The sequence below is a fragment of the Onychomys torridus genome, chromosome 5 (genome assembly GCF_903995425.1).
Source record: "Onychomys torridus chromosome 5, mOncTor1.1, whole genome shotgun sequence".
In the NCBI taxonomy this organism is placed as follows: domain Eukaryota; kingdom Metazoa; phylum Chordata; class Mammalia; order Rodentia; family Cricetidae; genus Onychomys; species Onychomys torridus.
Window position 1 is genome coordinate 80535288 of NC_050447.1, and position 24293 is coordinate 80559580.

The 24293-nt window shown below is 38.8% G+C and overlaps 1 protein-coding gene across 1 annotated transcript in view; it reads left to right on the forward strand.

The window, feature by feature from the left end:
* The window catches only part of Gpr158 (G protein-coupled receptor 158), a 356067-nt gene that overhangs the window by 325930 nt on the left and 5844 nt on the right, over positions 1–24293 (forward strand). Inside the window, exons 7-9 of the mRNA XM_036187671.1 lie at positions 2104–2342; positions 15384–15522; positions 21064–21169. Of these exons, the coding sequence (XP_036043564.1) occupies positions 2104–2342; positions 15384–15522; positions 21064–21169 (484 nt within the window). The remainder of the gene's footprint in view (positions 1–2103; positions 2343–15383; positions 15523–21063; positions 21170–24293) is intronic.

Sequence of the window (24293 nt, forward strand, 5' to 3'; positions counted from 1 at the left end):
GCAAAAAGACAGTAGAAAACTGTAATAGTTTTTGTTTTCCATATTTAGGTCATTGTTTCTATAGGAGCAGAAAACTTAAGTGCACAGTGAAAACACTGATGTTCACAGCATGCAGCAGCTTGGTCTGAGCCAATATGTCTCTAGCAACACTTGCTTGTGTCATGTGGTGTGACAGTATGCACAGTGCAATGTGGGCTATGTTCTGTGTTCAGAACTAGCACTGAGGCTACCTCAATGAGGCTGTGCAACATGGGCATCATGGCCAGAAATACCTCCAATTCAATACGCATTTGGCTTTTCATTGATTTTCTATTTTTGTATGTTCAGAAACTTTGTACCCTTAGGAAATTCTCACAATGCCTGCAGATGCAGGGTCCCATAGGGACTCCTGATCCCTGACTGGAAGCTGTATTCTAGAAGACAGAAATCATATCCTGTTCCCCACATAGCCTTGCATGAAGCCTCACACATGCTTGCTACTGTTTCTCCTTAAAGTTAGTTTTAGATGTTCAAATGAATTTGGAGTAATTTTGTCCTTTTCTGTCCTAGTTAAAATATGGAAACCAGCAAAGGAGTCAGGATTGCCATTTGAAAGACATAGTCATTTCCAGTTTAGAATCCACCTTGCTATAGCCAGAAGCAATTCTATATATTTAGTGACTGCAAGTTTCTTTTATTAAAAAAAGAGAATTAGAATAATATAATTTTTCAAAAATCTTCCATTCCATTCAAAAAGCTTCCAAAGAGTTCTTATTGAGCCTATTCACTAGCTAATTGGAATGGAAGGTTTTTAAATCTAAAATGGTTGGAATTCATAATTGGTCCACATATTGGTAAAGTTATTTGAAGACATGAAGAAATGCATAAATGCTAGAATTATGACACACAAATAGCCATTCATCAGTCTTATACATAAAATCCTGTCTTTTACTCTGAGTCTGATTGTTCTTCTGGCATAAGTCACTAGATGCCTTATCTCCTACACTGTCACAGTAGCTACACTGTGTTCGCAATATTGGTTTTTAAAATGAGAACAAGAACTTAGCTTTGGAAGTCACCTGAGTATAGAATCACTTTAGATTTATGTTTACTTACTGCTTCTGTATGTTACAGTTTCCTCACTTTCCCCCAAGAAAACATCTTATTTTAGCAGCTGTTAGATTCATTTCAGGCAAACTTTATAAAAATATTTATGGTTGTATGTCATAATCATATATAATTGTGTGACTATTTAATTCTATCCTATAGTGTAACAGTGGGCATTGCTTGGGGACAAATACAAAAGGCTCCTAGCAAGTTAGCAGATAAACTAGTTGGAAGCACAGCAGTGAGAGCTCAGTTACCAATTACAAGGCTTGGTAGTGCTCAGAAGGTTTTACCTAAAAATTAAAATGAAATGGGAATGTGTGAACACCTTAGAAGGAAAGGAATTAGGAGACCCACTGCTTAGCATTGAGAGTCTCCAATCACAGCTCTGTGGAATATTAGGATGAGAGTGGGGAGCTTAAAATAACCTGAGAATACCCTAGAGATTGAATTGAAGGGTGGATGGGTCTATACAGTAAAACTAGATTTTTACCTTCTTGCACTATTTAGAAGTAGAATTAAACTTAGGTCATAGAGTGCAGTAGTTCTCAACCTTAGCTATTTGAGCCATCTCTACAGAAAAGAAAACTTCCATTAAAAAAACTACATTTTTAAATAACTCATTCGAACTTTCTTCCTTAACAACATGATGTTACCTACTTAACCTAATGTTTAAGTTGCTCTTTTATAATTGTTTCATGATACAGCATTATTTGATAGTGTGATAAAATAACCGTAAGAAGAAGCTACATCAAATGAGATACAGAACAATAACAGTAGTAGTGTTCCATTATAGAAATAAACAACTGGCTCAGGAAGATTTGACTTAGAATAATATTGGAACAAAAGTGAATTTAATAAAATTATGAACAATAGCATTTGTGTGTTTCTTATCTTAAAACTGCACAGGTGATTTTTTATGGGCTTAAATTTCCTGAGATTTAAAATGACATATTTTAAAGATTTTCCTTCTGACCATTTGACTTATCTTCACATTTTAATCTTCTCCATTTCCAGGGTTTTGAAGGTGTTTCTTTCAAGAACAGCACAAAGAATTCCATACATGACTGGTGGTAGGGTCATGAGGATGCTGGCAGTAATACTCTTGGTAGTGTTTTGGTTTCTCATTGGCTGGACTTCTTCTATGTGCCAGAACTTGGAGAGGGATATTTTGCTTGTTGGCCAAGGGCAAACATCTGATCACCTCACCTTCAACATGTGCCTCGTTGACCGCTGGGATTACATGACAGCAGTTGGTATGTGGTCACCTCATGCTTTGCATGAGTGTCTTATCCTTTTCTCAACAGCATCAAAATTGGTCTAGTGAAAAGCCTTGTCAAGTCTGATCTTTAAGTTTAAAGGACTTTTTATGTGATTTTGGTAACAGCAACATTACAAAAATGATAATGATATATGGAATGCAAACAAAAACTTTCACTTTTTTCCCAAAGGCTCATTCCTTTATTGAAAAAAAAAAAGTGTAAGAAAAGCCAAGAACAAAGGTAACAACTATATACAGAGAAATTATCAATTAGTCTCTAGCTGATTAACAGTAGCTATCTTGATTTATATTCTGAGGTGGTAGGAGGTGAGAAGAATGTTGGTATTTTTTCTGTCCAAAGGTCTTATGATATTGATCTGACTTCACTCTTGGTGAATAGTTGACTGTCTAAAACCTATGATTAATTTATCTTCCCTATATTTATCTCTGGTGAAAATTCTCTGGGAGTCCAGGATCAAATGACAAAATCAAAAGATGGAGAGAAGCCTTTATTACTTTGGTGTTGTTTCCATTTGTGAGCCAAACAAACCAACCAACCAACCTTCTTTTAAGAGCATATGTAAAAAGTAAAATAGGAGTTTAATTCTCATTTTCTATCTCCTTGCCTTTTTGACTAGAAGCTAACAAGATATGTCCTTATTAGTTCACAATTCAAATAGAGAGTTCTCCTAGGCGAGGTATTTCAGGACATTTATAACCCTGATACTGTAATGATGAAGTCATGTGGCTGTGGACATGGCTGTAATGAGAATGTATTTTAAGCAATTTAACTTTCAGAAGATAAGCAAACAGCAAAGATAGAAAGAAATTCTGGGTTTGGCTCTAGTGTGGTTATGAGAAGAAAGACATTGCATAAATATCAAATTTATATTCAGCAGAACCCTTTAATGTTTTATTTGATACTTTTCAAGGTAACCAAAGCAGAAAAAGTCATTTTCTCATATTATTATGAAGAAAATCCCACTATGTTTATGTTTTATCAAAAGAAAATGATAATACTGAGCACACATGAGGATGCAAACACGGAGACAGCATGGTCAACTCATGTAGTGTTTCTGCTTCCTTTGCACACAACCTTCCTATGCAATCAAGACTTGTTAAAAATTTATTCTGTACTCTGCAGAAATAAATGGGGATGTATGATTGAGAATTGTAATTCATTTAGTAAACTTCCTTGGAAAGTAAGAATTACATGCTATCAGTAAGATTCACTTCAGTACTTCTAACTTCTCTGCTGCTGTGCTGAATACCTTTTGGGAGAGATGAAGTTTATAAAAGCCTATGCTACTGGTCAAGTGTTTACTCTTAGTTACTATAACAAAATAGGAATTATTAAATTATCAAAAAACAAAGTACAGTAAAAAGGTTCTTGGTACAATAATTTTTCAGTGTAGGAAGACAAATATTTTGGACAAGACCCCAAGAATCTTTATGTAGAAGCACATTGAGCCATGGGTAATGTTTGGGTTATTATAAAGATATGTGGGTAACATTTGATAGGAACAGCGACAGATGGAGGTGGGTGGGAATTATGTCAAACATGATGGAGATATCTAAGTAGAAAGAGTTGGAATATATTATGTTGGAACACATTATGAACGATGCTTGATGGTAAATTTATTGAAAATATCAGAAATTTAGAGAACCAGGAAAATGATATAATGATCCAATAAATTCAATTTTGATTGCTTTCATTATGTGCTTTTATAGAAAGTACAGTGTGCCAAATCCAGTGACTTGTGGGTTGGAACATTTCCAAGGGAGAGATTTAGAAGAGTGGTCCCAGTGTGTCATCCCTTGAGAACTTGTTAGAAATGTATAGTTTGGATTCACTCCAAACCTTCTCAGTCAGCACCCTGGTGCCTGTGACCTAGCACTACATGATTAATGTGATGGCAGATGAACCCTGGTTTTATGCTGCCATGTGTAACTTGGACCCTGAGGGCACAATCAGATGAGCTTGCTGCAGCCTAGTGGCAACAAACTCCAGCTATGCTCTGGCCATTCTGTGGTGCTCATCAGGACCTCAGACAACTAGAACCCTCTTCCTACTGGTCCTTTCCAGTTTGATTTCATTTCCTTCTGCCCCATGCCTCACTTTTCCATCCATAAACAGCAAACACCTAAGCATAACAAGTAGGTGACATCAGATAGAGGATTCTGGCCTACCCATCTGTAAATCTCCCAACTCCACACACATTTTGACCTTTTATTGCTCACACCACATTAGTGGACAGCCATCTTAACCTGTGTGCAGTTAGCCAACCCTTCACCCTGTTCTCCATGACCCTTCTCACTTTCTAAGATCTGTTGTCTGAAACTCCCCTGCATTCAAAATCTCATAGAAATCCACTCTGACCACATTTTTCCTAGCTCTTTTGTGACTCTCAAATATAGCTGTTTAATACAATAGACTCTTTTTATTTATTTTATTTTATTTTTGTTTTTTTGAGACAGGGTTTCTCTGTGTAGTTTTGGTACCTGTCCTGGATCTTGCACTGCAGACCAGGCTGTCCTCGAACTCACAGAGATCCGCCTGGCTCTGCCTCCCGAGTGCTGGGATTAAAGGTGTGCACCACCACTGCTGGATGACTGTTCTTATTGTACAATCATGCCAACACAAGAACATTTTGGCTAATAGTAGTCTCTCTATATAATGGTGGTCCCATAAAATTATCATGAAACTGAGCATCCTTATCACACAGTGATGGCATGGCCACTGTTATGTCCCCATATAATACCTCGGTCAGTGTGTTTTGTGGTGCTGCTACAAATGAACACAGTACTTGTTATGAAAGGACAGCAGCATAGTGCCTAACATCTGATATGACAGTAAGAGGCTGCATTACATACTTCCATACCGTGCTCCACCACCCATCATTGTTGTTAGAGCACTGGTTCTCAGTCTTCCTAATGCTGCGACCCCTTAATACAGTTCCTCATGTTGTGGTGACCTCACAACCATAACATTATTTTCCTTGCCGCTTTATGACTCTAATTTTGCTGCTGTTATGAATCGTAATATAAATATCTGATATGCAAGGTATCTTACATGTGACCCTCAAAGGGTTGTGACTCACAGTTGACACCCACTGTTTTAGAGGGTACCCCTGCCTAGAAAAGCTTTACTGTAAAATGTGATGCTGTGTTGGTAGGATAGCAGATCACGCTTCTCACATTTATTCACATACTTCACGCACACTGAATGGCTGACCTACACCATCTACACTGCTACAAGTGTACTTTGTGATGTACACACAATGACAAAACTGTTTTATGCATCATTTTCTGAGCACATCCTCATGATTAAGGAATATAAAACTGTTCAATTACTATGCTCTTCGTCCCCGGGGGTTGGGGGGAACCCTCATTAAGTAGCAGATATCCTCTTAGCAGAAGAAAATACACAAAGAGCCATTTCTACAGTAATTCTGGATAATTCTAGAGAAGAGAACATGTAAAACAAGGAGGTCTGAGCCCATTACCTGGCCCTGAGATAGGTCAGAGTGGGATTTTCTGAGAGCAGAATATAATTCCTCTAAGTTTCCATGCCTCTGAGGATTCTATTATAATATTCTGAAGTACTTAGGCTGTTATGATATTACTCACCACTTTAAACTTTCTGGCGTACATTTAAACACTCTCTGTACGTTATTAGAAGTGGAAGAGCATATCCTTCCATCTCCCCCTCACCTTTCCCTTCTCTGGTAGCTCCGTGATCCCCAGTGCCCACTGCTGTATGGCTGTGTGGTTCACACTGGTTCCCTGACACTCAGCAAGCCAGCTGCCGCTTACAGACTCTTGATAAATATTTGCTGGAAGAATGAAAAACAAGTCCACCTCTCTCTCTCCCATCGCACTTTCTGTGGCCAAGATTAGATTAGGAGGAAGGGATTTGCTAGAACTAGAAAATCCAGAAAGTACACAACTGTTCTCACTTCATTTTAAATATAAACATGCATGCTCAAATTTTAGAACACATTTTTGAGGCTTCTCAACTAATTTGGTACTCTCCAGCATTTTACTTTGGCTCATTTTTATTATACCTTTGTTCAGGGTCTCATGGAGAATAGGCTAGCCCCATACTTGCTAACTGAGGCTAGTTCTGGGCATCTCATCCTCCTCCCTCTGCCTTCCCGGGGTGGGATTACAGGAATGCCCCAGCACACCTGGCAGCCATGGCCATATTTATGAGACTCCGTCACATCTGACTTCTCCAGTAGTCCACATAAAAAGCGGGTGTAGATTTGGCATGGCAAATAAAAATTATAGTCTTAAAAAGCATTAAATGGTATAATTATAAATATTAAAGATGTAGAGAATTTATTTACTTTTGATGAAAATTTTGATTGTTTCTCTGTCCTTTAAGAGCTCTGAAGAGAGAGTTTGAAACTGGGAAGTATTCTCTAAAGATAATGAGAAAAATCCAACTAAATAAAAACCCAGTTAAACTCATTGAAGAAAATGTTTCTAGTCATGTGTTTCCTTCTGAATGTAACTGCCGCAGTGGGAAGTCAGCTGCCCATCATCATCAGCGCTTTTCACAATGGCGTTAAGGTTTGCCATACTGAGAAATCACAACTCCATTCCTTGAACTTCCTACCTAATTGGTAAAATTTAAGATGTGAAAAGAGTTGCTTCCCAGGTCTGAATTAAACTTTACCACATCTCACCAACCCGACAGTCTTTGTAGTTAGATTTAGCTGCTCCAGGCCAGGTCTTCACAGGAGCCTCTGTACTTGGAGCATGAAAATAGCCAAGATGGTCTGGTGATGAGCTTTCTTCTTTGGTGCAAACAAACTAACCAAAGGAAACCAGTTGATAGGTGGTATCATCACGGGCATTTATGCATTCTAGTCTATGATTATATACATACACCAGACTTCAGTGCAGACTTGGGCAAGCACTGAACCATTTCTTCAGTTTCTGCCAGAATTTAGGTTATGCAAGTCAAATGTGGTACAAAGTGACATAATTGAGAAATATTTTTCTGTCTTTCCTTATCTAGCACAAGAGCAGATAGGAAAAGCCTACACTGGCTTTACTTCCGCTTCTGTTCTCCTACATTGTCCCATCTGTCTGTATCACTAATGCACAAGTCCTTTTGGTAGTGGCCATATGAGATAATAACTATCCCAGACAAGGACCCGTTAGAGAGTAAGTCCACCAACACCTGGCATGTGTCCTGGCTCTGGAAAGGCTTTGGAGCCTGGCGTCCCTTGCTATGAATTTTAATTCACCACATTTAAAAGGCATCGGGGTACTGAGCTCACTCAATAAAGTGCTTGCTCTGCAAGCATGAGAATCTGAGTCCATGTTCCCGACACCCGTGTGACAATCGGGGTGTGGCTGTGCTTCTAATCCTGGTGCCATGCAGGGTGCTAATGACAGAAGGATCCCTGGTGCTTCTAGCTGAGTCGTGAACTCCACAGACAACGCGAGACCCCATCTTTAAAGATAAGGTAGGAAGTAATTAAAGAAGATGCCCAATGTTGGTTGGCCTCTACTTACTGCCACCAGACAGACAGACAGACAGACACACACACACACACACACACACACACACACACACAGATGCACAGATGGAAAGGATGAGGGTGTGAGTACATGAGAAGAGAGAGAGAGAGAGAGAGAGAGAGAATGAATTAGTTTACTATGTCATAAGCAAATAGGTGTAATATGCCTGAATTCACATTCCAGTGGGGAATTTTGAAGTATCACTCTTTCAATGAATTCTGACACTGATTAGCCTCCTTTCTGTCCAGAACACCACACAGTATCTTCTCATGACAGGAAAGATGATCTTTACTTTCCTCTCCTCCTTTGTGACATGCCCTTTTTGCTGTCCTCCTTCCTGGTATATTTTAAATTTGTGAAACAGACACTGTATTCTGTAATTTAATTAGTCCTCTGCAAATGTTTTAGAAGGGGTTGAGAAAAAATACAATAACTCATTAATTGAACTATAAAGGGAAATTCCAATGCAGCAATTGTTTCTGAGGATTTCAACAATTATCCCAGAAGCCTGGGTGTCATTCTGATAGGTGAGATGTTAAAGAAGTGCATTGAATGAGCATTGAAGAAAGTGGGTTAAGCTTCCTCTCCTCTGACTCAGAGCAATATTTTTGAATTAGGTTCTGTATATAAATTTTCTCTTATTCTAATACACCATATGCCTTAATCCATGCTTCATTGCATGTTTCAGTTTTTAAAATGTGGTTTCCATTTTCAGTCAAAGATAAAAGTTTGTCCTACTTTACACTCCACTAAAAACTATGGCTACCTTTTCAAGAGCTGCTCGTGTGTTTTCAGAACAACTGAAGCAGGGTTTTATTCTTATTTATCACCTCTTATGAAACCCATTCCACTTCTTTGAGCAGCAGTCAACTATACAGTATCAAGAACATAAAGTGAGACAAAGTATTGCTGCCTCAATTTTGGAGGTTAGAGAGGCTGAGTTATGGAAACTGGGAAGATAGTTCCGATGGTCTACATAAAAAAAGCCAGGTGTGGTGGCACGTGTTGTAATCCCAGTGCCAAGAAGACAGAGACAGGAGGATCCCTGGGGTCCACTGGCTAGCAGCCTAGCCTCCTTGGCAAGTTCCCTACCAGTGAGAGATAGGGTGCCTAAGGAAAGAGACCCAATGTTGTCATCTGGTCTTCTAACATACATGCATGCCAACATACATGAAACACACACACACACACACACACTGGTACCATAATGGAAGATACAGCCTTGGAACAGGACTTGAGGGACAGTTAAGATAGCAATGATGACCACCATTTCTTCTAAGTCATTTCAGCTCTTCTTAGATCTTTGTTGCAAAACAAACTACACAAGACAGTGTATTGCAACACAAAGGAAAAACAAAAGGTTAGCCAGATGTGGTGGTTCATAACTGCAATACAGAATTTGGAAGGCTGAGACAAGAGGACCGCAAATTCCAGGTCAGTTTGGATGACATAGTGAGTTAGCTTGAATATGTAGGGGACTAGGTTTCAACAAATGAAGGAGGAAGAAGGGGTGGTATGTTTTAGCTCCATGCTTTGGAAATTTGTGTCCAAGATCAGATGGCTCATTACTTTTGGGTTTGTAGAGAGAAAGTACATTATGATGGGAGCCCATGGTGGGAGAAGTTACTCACCTCATGCAGCTAGAAAGCAAAAGAAAGAGAGCAGGGTCCTTTTCTGGGGCTTATGCCTAATGAGTAGGCCCTTCCCCAAAACTGAGTTCTTATTTGTTTTTGATTGTTTGTTTGTTTTTCGGTTTTTTGAGACAGGGTTTCTCTGTGTAGTTTTGGTGCCTGTCCTGGATCTTGCTTTGTAGACTAGGCTGGCCTCAAATTCACAGAGATCTGACTGTCTCTGCCTCACAAGTGCTAGGATTAAAGGCCTGTGCCACCACCTCCTGGCTCAATCAAAACCCAGTTCTTTAAGATTCCATGAACTAAGGACAAAGATTTTAACACGAGTCCATACCAGAATAATAATGCTTAAGTATAGCACAGAATGCAAGAAATAGAACATTCTGGAAGACACAGTTCACTGTACTAATCCCAACCTTGTGCCTCAAAAGTCTCTCAACTCATTCTGTGTCATGATGTCTGATAGGTGTCCTAGGCTCAGGTGTCTCAGGATTCTCTTAAGGCTCTGCTGCCTCCTGTGAATCTCTGAAATTTGTAAAGGTATATGTCAAAAATAGGGGGAAATTCACTTTTAGTTTTTTCACTGGAAATACGAGATGTTTTGAAAAAAAAAATTGATCCAGGTTCTAGAGATATGAAAAGGGGAGCAATAAATAGAAGTCAAGGTGATTACATTTGACTATTCAGAGAGCTGCCTAGCAATGGGTGAGCAAGAGAACTAAACAGTCAGATCACCACATGATCTGTCAGTGTTCGTGTGCACAGTTATATGGCTTGTTAGTGTTGTTGTGGATAGCCATTGACCTGTTAGTGTTGTGTGGCTAGCTACATAGATTGTTTATGTTGGTGTGGATAGTTATATAGACTGTTAGTGTTGCTGTGGATAGCCATTGACCTGTTAGTGTTGTGTGGCTAGCTACATAGATTGTTTATGTTGGTGTTGATAGCCACAGACTGCTAACGTTGGTGTGGATAGTCATATAGACTGTTAGTGTTGGTGTGGATAGTCCTATTATTCCTTATCACTCCCATCAACTTTTTTGGACCCAAGCTTGAAAGTTCACATTCAGAAATTCTCCTCCAGACTTCTTTAGGAGCCACTCTTACACTAATAAAGCTTCCAAAAGCTTTATTATTATAAAGGTTAATGTATAACATTCATTTAGCACAATGCCTGGCATACTCAACAGGTGAAGGCTATGAAATCAGATCAATGGAGGGCACGAATGTCCTTCTGAATAGGACTCTGATCACCACAATCTGTTCAACTTTAATGAACATAATAACTTTTTTTTTTAATATACAAGTGATTGTTGCCTGGTAGATTCATTTTGAGAGCTCTTGACTATTCCTACATTAACAGCAGAGCCAAAGGAAACCTGGGTCTGGGATATAATCTGGAGAGTACTACCCAACTACCCTCGGGCTCACTGAGTGTACATGGATGAAATGGGATTATCGCAGGCAAATCCTACAGTTCTGCTGAGGCATGCAGTTCTTTGCTTCCAGAGTATGAAACATTCTAGTCTCTTTGGTCCATCTGTGAAATGTATTGCAATATTTACCTGCTTCTGGGTGCTTCTCTGAATAAAGCTTTATAAACTCAAGTTAGGACCCACCATGCACCACTTCCCTGCCACACAGCCATGCAGAAAGTCTCCCTTACTGCAAGGTCACATGCAGCCACTTCTGATTTTAAAAATGTGTCTGAGCAGCCACATTCATCTTTTAATCCAAGTAACCTCATATTTTAATCAAAAGAAGGGCAGACAAGCACCTTGTGCTTGTTTGAACCCCATAATTCTGGAATTTCAGATAATCTCAAGATTTTTTTTCCATCTCATTTACATGGTGTATATGTGGGAAGGGGAGTGTGTGTGTGTGTGTGTGTGTGTGTGTGTGTGTGTGTGTGTACGTACAGGTGTGTGTACATGTGTGTGCATGCTTGAAGAGGCCCAAGGTTGATGTCCAGAATCTCCCTTCAGTGTGCATCTATCTTAATCATTGACACAGGGTCTCTCAGTCAAACACAGAATCAGTTTGCTCCAGAGATGGGGATCTCTTGTCTCTGCCTTCATGTCCAGGCTAAAATTACAAGCTGACCTACACACACACACACACACACACACACACACACACACACACACACACCTACCAGACATTTAAATTGGTTTGGGGATCCAAACACCTACCTACTTTCTTGTGTGGCAAGTGCTTTAACCAATGAGGCATCTCCCCAGCCTTAATCTCAAAAATGGCTGATGCAATTTGATTTTATACTTAACAATGACTTCTGAGCTGTCCACTCTGGGGTTCTTCTTGGTAGAGTCATAACTGCTTTCTACTTTGATCATAAATTATTCTAAGTGAATCAGATTTCGAGAAAAGAGTATATTAAAAGAAACACCCAGGAAACAAAACCTGGACGTTTTATTAATTATGTATTTATTTCTCCTATTTGAAATGACTTGATGTAGCCAACAGAGGTAGCATTTGTTAACACAGAGGCCTCCCCAGCTTGGCGAAGAGGCGACACAGTTTGAGTGGTCTTTGTACTTTGAAGCTGTTATCCTTTCTGCACTGGTGGGGATCCTCGGATCACAGAGCTGGACATCTTTGGTGTCACAGAACTGATATGAATTCTTGTCTGTTTTCCCTAGCCTTTTGAAAAAGCAGCTTGGAATAATTTTCATTCTGATTTATTAATTTTTTAAGGACCATGGTACTTTAATATTGTTATCCCTTTTATACTGAAAATAAAACACCTCAGTTTTCTTTTAACCATATTTAGATGTTTAAATATAAAGCCAATTCCATTTTTAACCACACTCCTTCCTCCTGTAGAGATCATTTAACACAAGAAACTATTTTTGAAAGCAGAAGCCCAACACATATTTCAACTCCCACGTAATATCTGCAGAATTCAGTAACATCTGCATATTTTCTCTACTAATTGCAGTGTTAGTCTGAAGTTAATTATATGAAACTGATTTTTTTTTGTCTAAGCACAATTCTTATATATCACATTTAGTTTAATTGGTACTTTGAATAATAAATTGTTTTTAAGTGAGAGTGTATTGTTTGATACTGCTAATGAAATGATTTTAGTGTTTAGCTTAGCTATTATGCGAAATCTTATTTTGTCTTATGTTTTTAAATATAATTCTCCATGGTGGCATCCTAATTAAACTACCTTTAAGATCTCCAGTATGGTGATATATAAAAAACACCGCAGTGAGTGGTAGCCAATGCTACTTTATCAGGCAACTACGTGTGCATCCGTCAACTGCAGCACAGGATTTTCCATGTGCTACAGTTGTGCAGTAAGTATTTATGCTTCTCACACTCCTTTGTTCCCAACACAATAGTACACGTGTTGTATGTATTGATAAGGAGGGGTCACTATTGTTAATAAGGATGCCAATCTAGTTTCTGGATTATTTACAGGCCAGTTAAAGAAAAGGTGAGGCGAAATCAAATTCAACAGAGACTGCCTGAGCAACGAAAGAAGGTTCATGGATCAGGAAGCAACAGAAAGGAAGGGGGTTATGGGCTTCCCTAGAGGAACCAGAACAGAAGTTTTATGGGCAGACAAAGAGGAGAAAGTAGAAGAGGATGGAAAGGGGGAAGAGGAGGAAAAACAAACAAAAACAAAACCCTCTTCCATGGCTCTACCAGATGCCTGCCTTATTTGCAGAGTGTCCAGAGGGAGGCCCATGTCACCGTCCAATCACCTGGCTGGTCAGATGAAACTAGATTGTGAATGAATCGGTTGGTAGAGTGCCTCTAAGTTTCTGTTTGCTTCTGATAGGATGTGTAAGCAAACAGAACAAACAGTGCATCAGGGGTTCCAGTCTAGACCTCCTGTTTATTTCTTCAGCAGAAGCATCAGTGTTAGATGGAGTGGCAGGTAACAGAACATTACATCTCTAATGAAGCTGATAGCATTTATAGTCATGCGGTTCAACAAATACTACTGAATCTCATGTGTGTGGGCTCCTTGCTGCTGCTATCATTTGAAGGGGGAGTGGGAGGCGGGGTAAAGAACCAGCATAGGAAGACAAGGAGGGCCTTAGCTGTGCCTGGTGGTGTAGGCCTGAACATCCCTCCAGCTGCTTAGGCAGGAAGACCTTGGAATCTCCTTTTGGGGACAGGAATAATTTCTGACGTTTCAAGGACTTGAATAAATCTTTTAGTAGAGATGTGAATAGCTTAACCCAAAATCATTGGCAGAGATTTAGGTAAATTCTGGTTTTAATCAAAATGGCTTTTCAGAATAGCTTGCCTGCCATTGTTATGGTGAGTGAGTTCACAACAAGCAGGAAGTGATGGAGGCTCCCACAGTGAGCATTGAGAGCCTTGAATATAAGTGAATGCTTAATATGTAGACTGTAAGGGACTCATGGGGTGCTATGAAAGTTGGAAAAGGAAATAGCCTATGAAGATGGTCTTATTTCCGGTACTACACCTGGTAATGGCTGGGGATGGTGTTAACACATACAGCCAGCAGCCAGCAAGCTGAATAGTTCGGATTTACCTTAAATCTCACTGAGGGTTTGAAGTGAAGTTTATTTTCTTTCTTTGGCTTTTGTCCATGTCCGGGTTTTAAGCATAGCTCCTGGCAGATTGGTTTATTTAAAGGATTTCCAGTAATTGGAGCACTGTCTAATGTTTAAATTCTGCTAGAAATAAGCTGAAGTGTTGGCAGAGAGAACAGCTTGGCTTGTGGACAGACAATCAGTGCTCTGAATAGAGACCAGCATTTCAGGTGTAAGGTTACATCTGGGTGACCCAGCATGCAGGGTGTCTCCACATGAGAGTGATTGCTCTTAGCAGGTAGATGCTATTTTCCAGCAAGGTCATGCTACTAAGAGAGATGAAGTGGATTAGTCAAAGTGGCTTCGAATTGCAATGCTCAAACAGGCCGTGGTGTCCTCTGTCTGAAATCCCTGGATTTGGGCTGAAGGCAAGATCCTGTATCAAGACCAAACCAAACTAAACAAACAAATAAACAACAACAACAACGAAAAGGAGCAGTGATCAGTTTAAAAAACTGACAAATGAGAGTCTCAGTATTAAGAAAAAATTGAGTCAGAAACCATGTTCGGTGCTTTGTGTAGCCAGCTTATCTTGTTAGCAAGTAATCTCCCAAGTGTGTACTTTTGTGAGCCTCATTTTCCAGGTGAAGAAACTATCTTCAGCGCACGTAGCCTGAGGCTATGCTGCGTTAGGGAGAGCCGGCGACTTAGGCACTTTTAGCTGGTGCATTATGCCTGCCCTTCTGGGGAACAAAGATCCAACAAGGTGATTGCAGGTTTTATGAGTGTTGCCATACTCCACCCACAAAAGATAGGATTTCTGTCATGTGTGAAGAAACAATGTTTCATTTGTAAGCTATGCCTTGGAGTGTTTAACAACCTGTGCTCCCACAGTTCCGGCAGTGGCTATTTTTACTCTCTGAGTTGGTCTTGGCGCAGCAGGAACTTCCATTTCCAGAAGCTGTGTAGGCTTCTTGTCTTGGTACTTTGTGAGGACCCAGACTCTCTATGAACACCATACATTTGGATGGAGAATGGGGAAAAATCATTTCACAGTCATTGTAGAGGGAAAAGGCCACATATTAGCAAAACAATGAGAATATCAATTGTGTTATAAACAATGGCAACAGCAGAGGATACCTTTGAGAAACTAGGTTTGCTGAAGAAATTTTAAAAATTCAATATATGGCATCTGTATCTTGATGTGAATGGAACTTGGCAAGCGTCTAAGATTATGTTCCTAAGATGAAAAGCATGTTAAAGAAGTTTCATTTTCTATTTTTTAACCTATGAAACTAATGGGGAATTGTTTGTTTGTTCCTCTCACAGCTGAATTTGTATTCCTCTTGTGGGGTGTTTATCTCTGCTACGCGGTGAGAACCGTCCCTTCAGCCTTCCACGAGCCTCGCTACATGGCTGTCGCAGTTCACAATGAGCTCATTATCACGGCTATATTCCATACAATTAGGTAAGTGATCTATCTTAGTTAGGGTTTCTGTTGCTGCACCAAAATAGCATGACCAAAAAGAAAGTTGGGGAGGAAAGGGTTTATTTGGCTTACACTTCAGCATTGCTGTTCATCACTGAAGGAAGTCAGGACAGGAACTCAAACAGGGCCAGAACCTGGAGCCAGGATCTGATGCAGAGGCCGTGAAGGGGAGTTGTTTACTGGCTGGTTTCCCATGGTTTGCTCAGCCCCACTTCTTATGGAACCCACAACCGCCAGCCCAGGGATGGCACCACCCATCATGGGCTAGGCCCTCCTCCATTGATCACTAATTGAGAAAATGCCTTACAGCTGGATCTCATTAAGAATTTCTTCAATTGAGGCTCCTTCTTCTGATGACTCTAGCTTGTGTCAAGCTGACACACAAAACCAGCCAGTACATGATCCTGGGAGGTAGTAAAAACACTGTTGTGTTTTTGGGGTGTTTTTCAGTTTAATTTACATAGCTAAGCTGGAAGAGATGAGTAATTGAAACATTTAAGAAGGATAATGGTTTATGAATACCTAATTTGTTGCAGAAATAGCAGATGAATTTAGCTGCTCTTGGCCCTTCAGATGGGTTTTCTTTCTTCTGACTTCATTTATTTTGAGGATTAGCTCCATGTTATTATATTATGTAAACCTACTTACAAGCTATCATGGGATATTATTTATATGTGTTACTAAGATGTAAAACAACACACATATATGTAATGAAACAGCTGTAGGGAACTCATTCTTTTCATTCATATTTAATATGCTGGCCTAAACTTCCAAACTCTTAGCGCTCAGACTCTTGGTGTGTGGGGGCTCTACTGAATTCTCTTCACTGTGTTGACTGCATTCTTGTGTTCATGACTTCTGGCACCCTCTTGTTTTAAACATGATCTCTGAGCATATCTATCAACTAGCCATTGTTCTGTAATTGTCTCATGTATCTCTCCTGCAGATGAGGAGGAAGAGTAGCCAGATGAAACAATGTGCATCTGACTTTTGAGGCCTTTCTCATGCATCACAATACACAATGAAATGAAAATCTCGGGGGCCAGATAACAAAACAAACCCTAGCACTTTAATGAAAACAAAAGAATGTCATACAATTGCTTGAAACATACTGAGAGAACATTACATGTAGGACTGTAATTAGAAAAGTTGAATCTTTGCCCTGATGAGAGGGTTAGGGTTCATTCATACTTCCCCGGAGTTGGAGTGGAACACAAGGCTGGGAAATGTGTGGAAGTTTCTCTATGTGATTGTCTCTCTATTGTGGTTTGTTTCTGCTCTTTTGGGGGGACCCACCACCCAGCTCCCAAATAAATCACACACAGAAACTTATTCTTACTTATGAATACCCAGCCTTAGCTTGGCTTAGTTTCTAGACAGCTTCCCTTATCTTAAATTATCCTATCTACCTTTTGCATCTGGGCTTTTCCTGTTCTCTTCTGTAAATCTTACTCTTATTCTGTGGCTTGCTGTGTACCTGGGTGGCTGGTCCCTGGTGACCTCCTCCTTCTCTGGCTCCTACTTCCTTTCTCCTCCACCTCTTTCTATTTCCTTTTCCCAGATTTCTTCTATATATTCTCTCTGCCTGCCAGCTCCATCTATCCTGTCGCCTGCCTTGCTATTGGCCGTTCAGTTCTTCATTAGACTGGACAAGCAAAGTAACACAGGTTCAGAGTTAAACAAATACAACATAAACAAAAGTAACACACCTTAAAATAATATTCTGCAACATCTCTCAGAAAATATTAACTTTTACCTTTGGAAAGGGATGATGCCAGAGAGCAATTGGAACTCTAGGCAGATGCAGTGCTTAAACTTTTAAACAAAAAGGAGATTATCTAGTCCAGTAGCCCTGGAAACCCCATCGGGTCAGGAGTTGGGGAACTAGCCCAGCTTTGTCTTGCTGCAGCTCAAGAAATGGAGAAATAAAAGAAGAGAAGAAAATTAAAAAGCATTGGAAATCTGAGAAGAATAATAGAGTATGCCAAAAGTAAAATAAAAGTAAGCCAAGGGAGGAAGACTTCTTAAATTCACCCAGACTAGAGTACCCAGATCTGAGAAAGAATACCCTGGGTCCAGAATGTGAGAAAAGACAGAAGACCTTGTCATGTTCCCAATGGAGTAAAGCTAAAGATTACCTTCCAAGTGAAGTCACTTTTTATTAGCAGTCTCCAGAATGTCAAGAGTATAAGTTTTAAGATTTAACAAGCTTGCTTCTCTGTAACCAATTGCAAGTCAAATGTTCTGTTCACAAACCCCATGGCTAAAAGCCTATAAAGAACTCCCATGGGGGGTTTACCAGGCCGGCTATTATCACAATGGAACTAAGGAGTGAGAAAAATGTGTTGCCTTACAATAAGCTGCCAGCTTCCATAGAAACAAATTGTTAAAATTTAAAAAGTTCAAAGAAGTTGCATGAATGTACCTGTCTGCTTTAGAGATCCTCTGTTAGGTCCCATACTAAATATGATTTTTAGTGGATTTGGAAATTGAAACTAGCTTAGGTAGGTCCTTTCATCAACAGACAAATAAACTATTTCTTAGATAAAATTATAAAGGTATTTTAGTAATAAGGCAACATATAGTCACTATATAAAAATTATAAAACAGTTAAGAAAGAAGTAAGCCCCTCATTTATACTCCTAAAGATAAGCACTGTTAACAGCAGTATAACACTTTAGGTATTTTTATATATGTGTGTGTATTTGATACATTTTACATTTTGGAATCTGTATTGCCAGAAAGGACAAATGAGTGAAATTGTAGTTTCACACAGTGGGTCTATAGAACACTGATTTAGAGCATGTGGGGAGGAAAGGAATAGAAATAATATTTTAAAATCAAGTCTTTCCAAGGTCTTAATTACATATGGAATCAATAATTCTGATGCTTATAAAGCCCCAGGAAAAGAAGCAATAACAATAATTTTAAACCAACAAGATCCATTTTAGTCCTTGTTTTCTTGAATGAAATACTGTTGACTAAGATTCTGGTATCAGGAGAAACATGCTACCAGTATGACACACATATTCCTGCTTGTCTGCTTCAAGTGTGACATTTTATGTAGGGATATATAAGACATGTGTATGAAATTTTATCATACATATATTTACTTTCATTCTTACAAAACTGGGTGATTACACAAAAACAAACCAATATCAAAGAACTGAATCTGAAGGGGTGATGTGCAAAGACCTTTCTCCTAGCCTGTTCTAATCCTTCCGTTTCAGAGCTAGCACAGAGAAACCCTTCAGGAGTCTTCAAGGTTTTGTTTTGTTTTTTGTTTTTAAACACACAGTTTCTAATATTGCTATGCTCCTGAATTTGAGATCTATTTTTTGCAAAGCTGAAATACTGTTTTAAAAATTGAAGCTTCAAAACAACCACAAAAGCACTTTTCTTAAGATACTTCCAGCCAGAGCTACAACCTGGCAGTAATTTAAGGCTGATTAAATTGAAATTAATTAATATCAGTATTATTTCAAAGTAATTTTTTGCAAGGTCACCATTTTCACTTAAAGTGTGTGGAACCACTGCTTCTAGATATAGGAGGAAGCTTGCTATGCAAAGCATGCACTTGTGTTAGCTAGGAGATAGGATTTCCCCTACAAGAGGATGCTTACACACACAGGTCCATTTCCACTCACGTGCCTTTCTGTGCCAGTATTTTCAATGGCCACTAAATAACTGGGTTCATATCACTTTTCTAGGACATATCATTCATATGTATACATTTGTGTTGTGCATGAAAATGTGTGTGTCATACACACTTCAGAGACTGCTGCTTAGTATGGCAGTCCCATTACAATGATTAAAGAAAATTTCACATGATTTGAGGAAACAGATCATGTCAAAAGTACATGTTAAATACATTTAAGATCCTCTAATAAAGTACATGTTAAATACATTTAAGACCTAGGGAAGGTCACTTTTCTCCAAAGGCATTAGAGAAGGTAGCAGTCTAGAAGAGCCAACTGACATGTGAGCTGTCATCAGTGTTCTGCATGTCTACATATGTGATGAGTTTGGTTTTTCATATCTCTAGAAGCATAGGGAAATAGCCTTCGATTTTGGATGACCACAAGCTTCTATTTTAGCTTGATGTTCTAAAAGGAGGGAAGAGTAAAACAAGGAAGCAATACCCTTGGTGACAATTTTGCTTTAAATATTAGTAATATTAATTTACATAGCAAAATTGTAATGAATGTGGTACCTTGCAGATTTTATAATTAGTTTAGTCACATTTATCCACTATTATGTTTGCTTTGTAATTAGAATTGAACCCTTGGGAAGAGATGTCTCAGTAGTTAAGAGCGCTTGCTCTTCTTCCTGAGGAGCAGGGCTCTGTTCCCAACATCCACATTGAGTAGTTCACAAGTGGCCTATAATTCTAGCTCTAGGGGAATCCAGTGCACTCTTCTGATCTCCACACATTCTTGCAGACATATGCCCATACTCACAAACACACACACACACACACACACACACACACACACACACACTTAACAATAAAATAAATCTTAATAATATAAGATTTATTAGTATGTTAGCTTTTCAAATTTTATGTTATATGACATTGGAACAAAATTCTCATTCTTCAATTTTTAAAGCAGTAAAATTGCACATTGAGAATTGGGGAATATACAGTGTATGAGGAAAGTTAAAAGGGGATTACACTTACAATAAAACCTTTATATTAGAACAGCCCCTGGTTTGGGCATGGGATGAGTCTTCTTAGAGTTCTGTTTGTGCATGCACCTGTAGATTGACAGAAATTCTAGAGCAGATTTGAGTATTAAATCCTCCTCACCAGCTTAAACAAGAGCTTTATGAAAAACCTCAATTGGAGATTATTCTAAATATTATATTGTAAATTATTTAAGACAATTTAACAATTTTTGAATGCACTAATGTTTTATTTAAAAAGGTTCCTCTTTCTGGGTGTCCTTCTCAGAGGTGAAAATTGTTTATATAGCATGGAAGACCCCCAGCACCACCAAAAAAGAGAGAAAGTAAATGAGGGGGCATCTCAAAATTATTAGCATATCCACATATCTACCGCATTGTTTACTGTTTAAAGTTTTTGAGACTATTCACAAAGACAAGTAAATAACTACTCCTTCCCTCATTCACTTCAATTGATGTTTTTAAAATGAAGAACGTTACAAGAATTTATTCAGATATGATGTGCAGCCCAATTTTCCTGAACTACCATCTATAGCTTCCATTTTGAACTCGTGTGCATTCTTGGCTTTGTAGAATCAATGTATATATGTATATCATATCAACATATGTCAACATAAAAGTATTAACATAGTCTATATGTAAGTACAACCTTAAATAATAACTTTACAGTTCTGCCAACCTAAAAGTCATGTATGCCTTTATTTTTGCTGTGATGAAAATATATGCTATAGAAGCAGCCATTTGTTCTTCTAAGTACATTGAGAGGAAATTTCTGCTAGGTTTTGAAGCAGAAATCTCTACCTTGACTGCTAACATGGAGAACTCTCCTTTCAGATTTGTGCTTGCCTCGAGACTTCAGCCTGACTGGATGCTGATGCTCTATTTTGCACACACTCACTTGACTGTGACAGTCACCATCGGGCTGCTTTTGATTCCAAAGGTATTCCTCCAGTGTTGCATTTGTTCTTGCCAGGCAATTGTCTGAAGGCTCATAGAGTCTTTACTTCTCCTAAAATATCTGTCATTGTGGACAAAAGGAGTGTGGGGATTTGCTTGATGTTCCCAGAGTTGTCTCTAACGTTCCTCCTCAAGAAAAGTGGGTGTCTGTTTCTTTGAGAAATTATTAAACATCTTGAATAAAATGTAGGGACCTTAATTTATACCAGAACCCACTATCTCTTTTAGTCCCTTTCCAAATATTTTTATTTCTACTTCCCTCAATCACTATGACTTATTCAAAGTCACTCTTGCTGAAGCTGGCAGTAGCAGCAAGTTGTTTTACTTCTGGTTGTGAGCCTAGCCCTTAATGGCTGGGCAATCTCTCCTGCCAAGCAGGAATTTTTAAAGAGTTGTCCTGCTAAGAACTTCTCTGTATTCACCTCCAGAGGAATCTTATGTCAAAAATTTAGAAAATTTGTGTGTAAATAAAATTAGTGAGTGTGATATTTTGTATAGAGGAACCTCTATAGTGATATATTCTAGTTAAGATTTGCCTAGGCTTAAAAGGGGAAGTGAATAAAAGCATTCCAGGACTCAGCTGATGTGGACTTCACCTTTAACTAGCTGTGTACTGTAACATCTGCCAAGACTCTGATCTGAGTTTCAGTTTCCTTGGAAGTAAAATTCAGAATGTATAAGATGACACTGGAATTTGGGCTAAAAGGATAGTTACAGAAGTTACAGCATTGTAATTATTATCACAACTACTCTGTTGTGTACAGAGAAACAGGGTGTTACAGCAGCTAAACTCAGAGCTGTGGTTTCTTGTCTTTCACTCTTGGCTTCATCTCACTTCTCACACTGAACCTTTAGGTTCAACCTGATTGAAAAGACCAAACAATTACAAACAATAAATATTAGCTGTACTGCCTCTCTGAGTTATGTTAACTGACCACACTGCTTTCAGAGGTTACTTTGTTACTGTAGTTTATCCAAGTTCTTTAAAAATTTGTAATACAAATTATATATTTATTAGATTAATGGATACTTAGACTGTTCCCTCTATAAATTATTACTGAACTACAAAGAGAATTTAAATCTATATTCATGCAAAACCTTGTTCATGAATGTTCACAGCATCATTATTCATAACAATCTAGATGTTCATCAGCTGATAAATGTATAAGTAAAACATGGTATATCTTTATAATGGAATATTATTTGTCAACAAAAAAAACGAATTTAATGCAGGGTGGGGAAATCATCTGTCAGTAAAGCACTTGCCTTGCAACCATGAGAACTTAAGTTAAATCCCCAGAATCCATGTGTATACATATAAAGCCAGATTAGTGATATACAATTACAATCCCGGTGCTGAGGAGTCAGACACAGGTGGGTTCCTGGGACTTGCTAGCTGGACAGTCTAGCTAGCTAAAAGAGTTCTATGCAAGTGAGAAACCTAGTGTTAAAAAATAAGGTGAACAACATGGCTCTGGCCTCCACATGCACACACATGCATGTGTGAACACACACACACAAAGGCACATTCTCATTCACCCACATAGTACACCCCCTATATCTGGCACGTGTACTTAGGAGTGGGGTAAGGGGAAGGGAATGAGTAAGATAAATATTTAAACTAGCATTTTAGATAAAGCTCTAAGGAAATATGATGAAGCAGGAAGTGTGTAATATCTGACACTTTTATTTTTTATCTTTGTGGTGCTGGGGATCAAACCCACTATCTGGAACATGCCAACCAAACACATGTACTGTTTAGCTATTGCCCCACCTCCTGATTCTTTCTTAAACTCATGCTTGTGTCAAAGATTTTGGTTGAGAACAATTCTGTTCACTTAAGTGCCCTCCAGGTGGTATAACCTTGTGAGACATGGGATACTATCATATTTACCACTCATATCTTTAAGTCTATGGTACCTACAGGTCTCCCAGGAAAAGAGGAAAAGCAAGATTTAGTCACCATGGTTTTTCAATAAGTTCTATTTAAAAAACACAGATTGTTGTCAAGTGGAAGATTGCTGCTTCCCATGTCATTGTGTAGACATGGGTAATTGGTGTTCTAGTTTTATTCCTCTTTCTGTGGGAAAACAACTTGCGGAAAGAAGGGGTACATCTTGCTTACAATTACAAGTCATAGTCCACTGCAACCAAGGGGAAGCTGGAGCAAGAACTTAAGTGGGTAGTCACATTACATCCACAGCTAAGAGCAAAGTGGATGTCCTGATGCTGCTCAATCATTTCACCTAGCATTGTCTCATCTTATGTAGTTCAGGCCCGAGAGCCTAGGGAATGGTGACACTCGCAGTAGTAGAGGCCTTCCGACACCAATTAACAACCAAGACAGTCCAAACAGAGACGATGCCCAGGAACCAACCGGATAAAGACAAGTACTCAACAGAGACTCTTTTCTTGAGTGATTCTAACTTGTGGCAAGTTGACATTAAAAACTAACCAGCATAGCTGAGTAGGCTAGTTGTTGAATGAATACTGCCTTTAAAAACCTTTCTATCATAAAAGACACAATCTATTAAATTTTAAGTATAAATACACTCTGAAAATTAGACAAGATTAAAGTCCCAAGTGATACTGAATACACAGTTCATTGTGCACACACCCAAGTTCCGTTTTTGCTTACCTTTGCAACATTATTTTCACAGTTGGTAACAGTTGTCTGAGTCTGGTGGAGCTGTCTCTACATGATCTATTATTTTTAAAGAAATGTTTGAACTGTTGGTAATCTGGGGCAAGAGAATCCATGTTTTCTAAACTTTTATCTCAATTTTCATAAAACATTGTCTCTACATTGTTTAAGGCTTGACTGGATTGTTCTGACTCTCCTTCCTGCCTGCTATCATCACTCACCCAACTCGCTCTTCCTGACGTCAATACCTAAGGAAAATGCAGACATGTCACAAAACCAAACAATATCACATGAAAATAATCAAAATGGGATAAAGAGGGAGCTTGATTAAAAATGGTGTGCTTGAGGAGAAATCTCTAGTATCAGTTAAATGTTCCATTTTAATTTAAATACCATCTGAGTGAAGCAAGATGGTACTGTGCTCTGTAGGAGTCCCATGTCTTTTAAAGAGCTCACTGGTGAC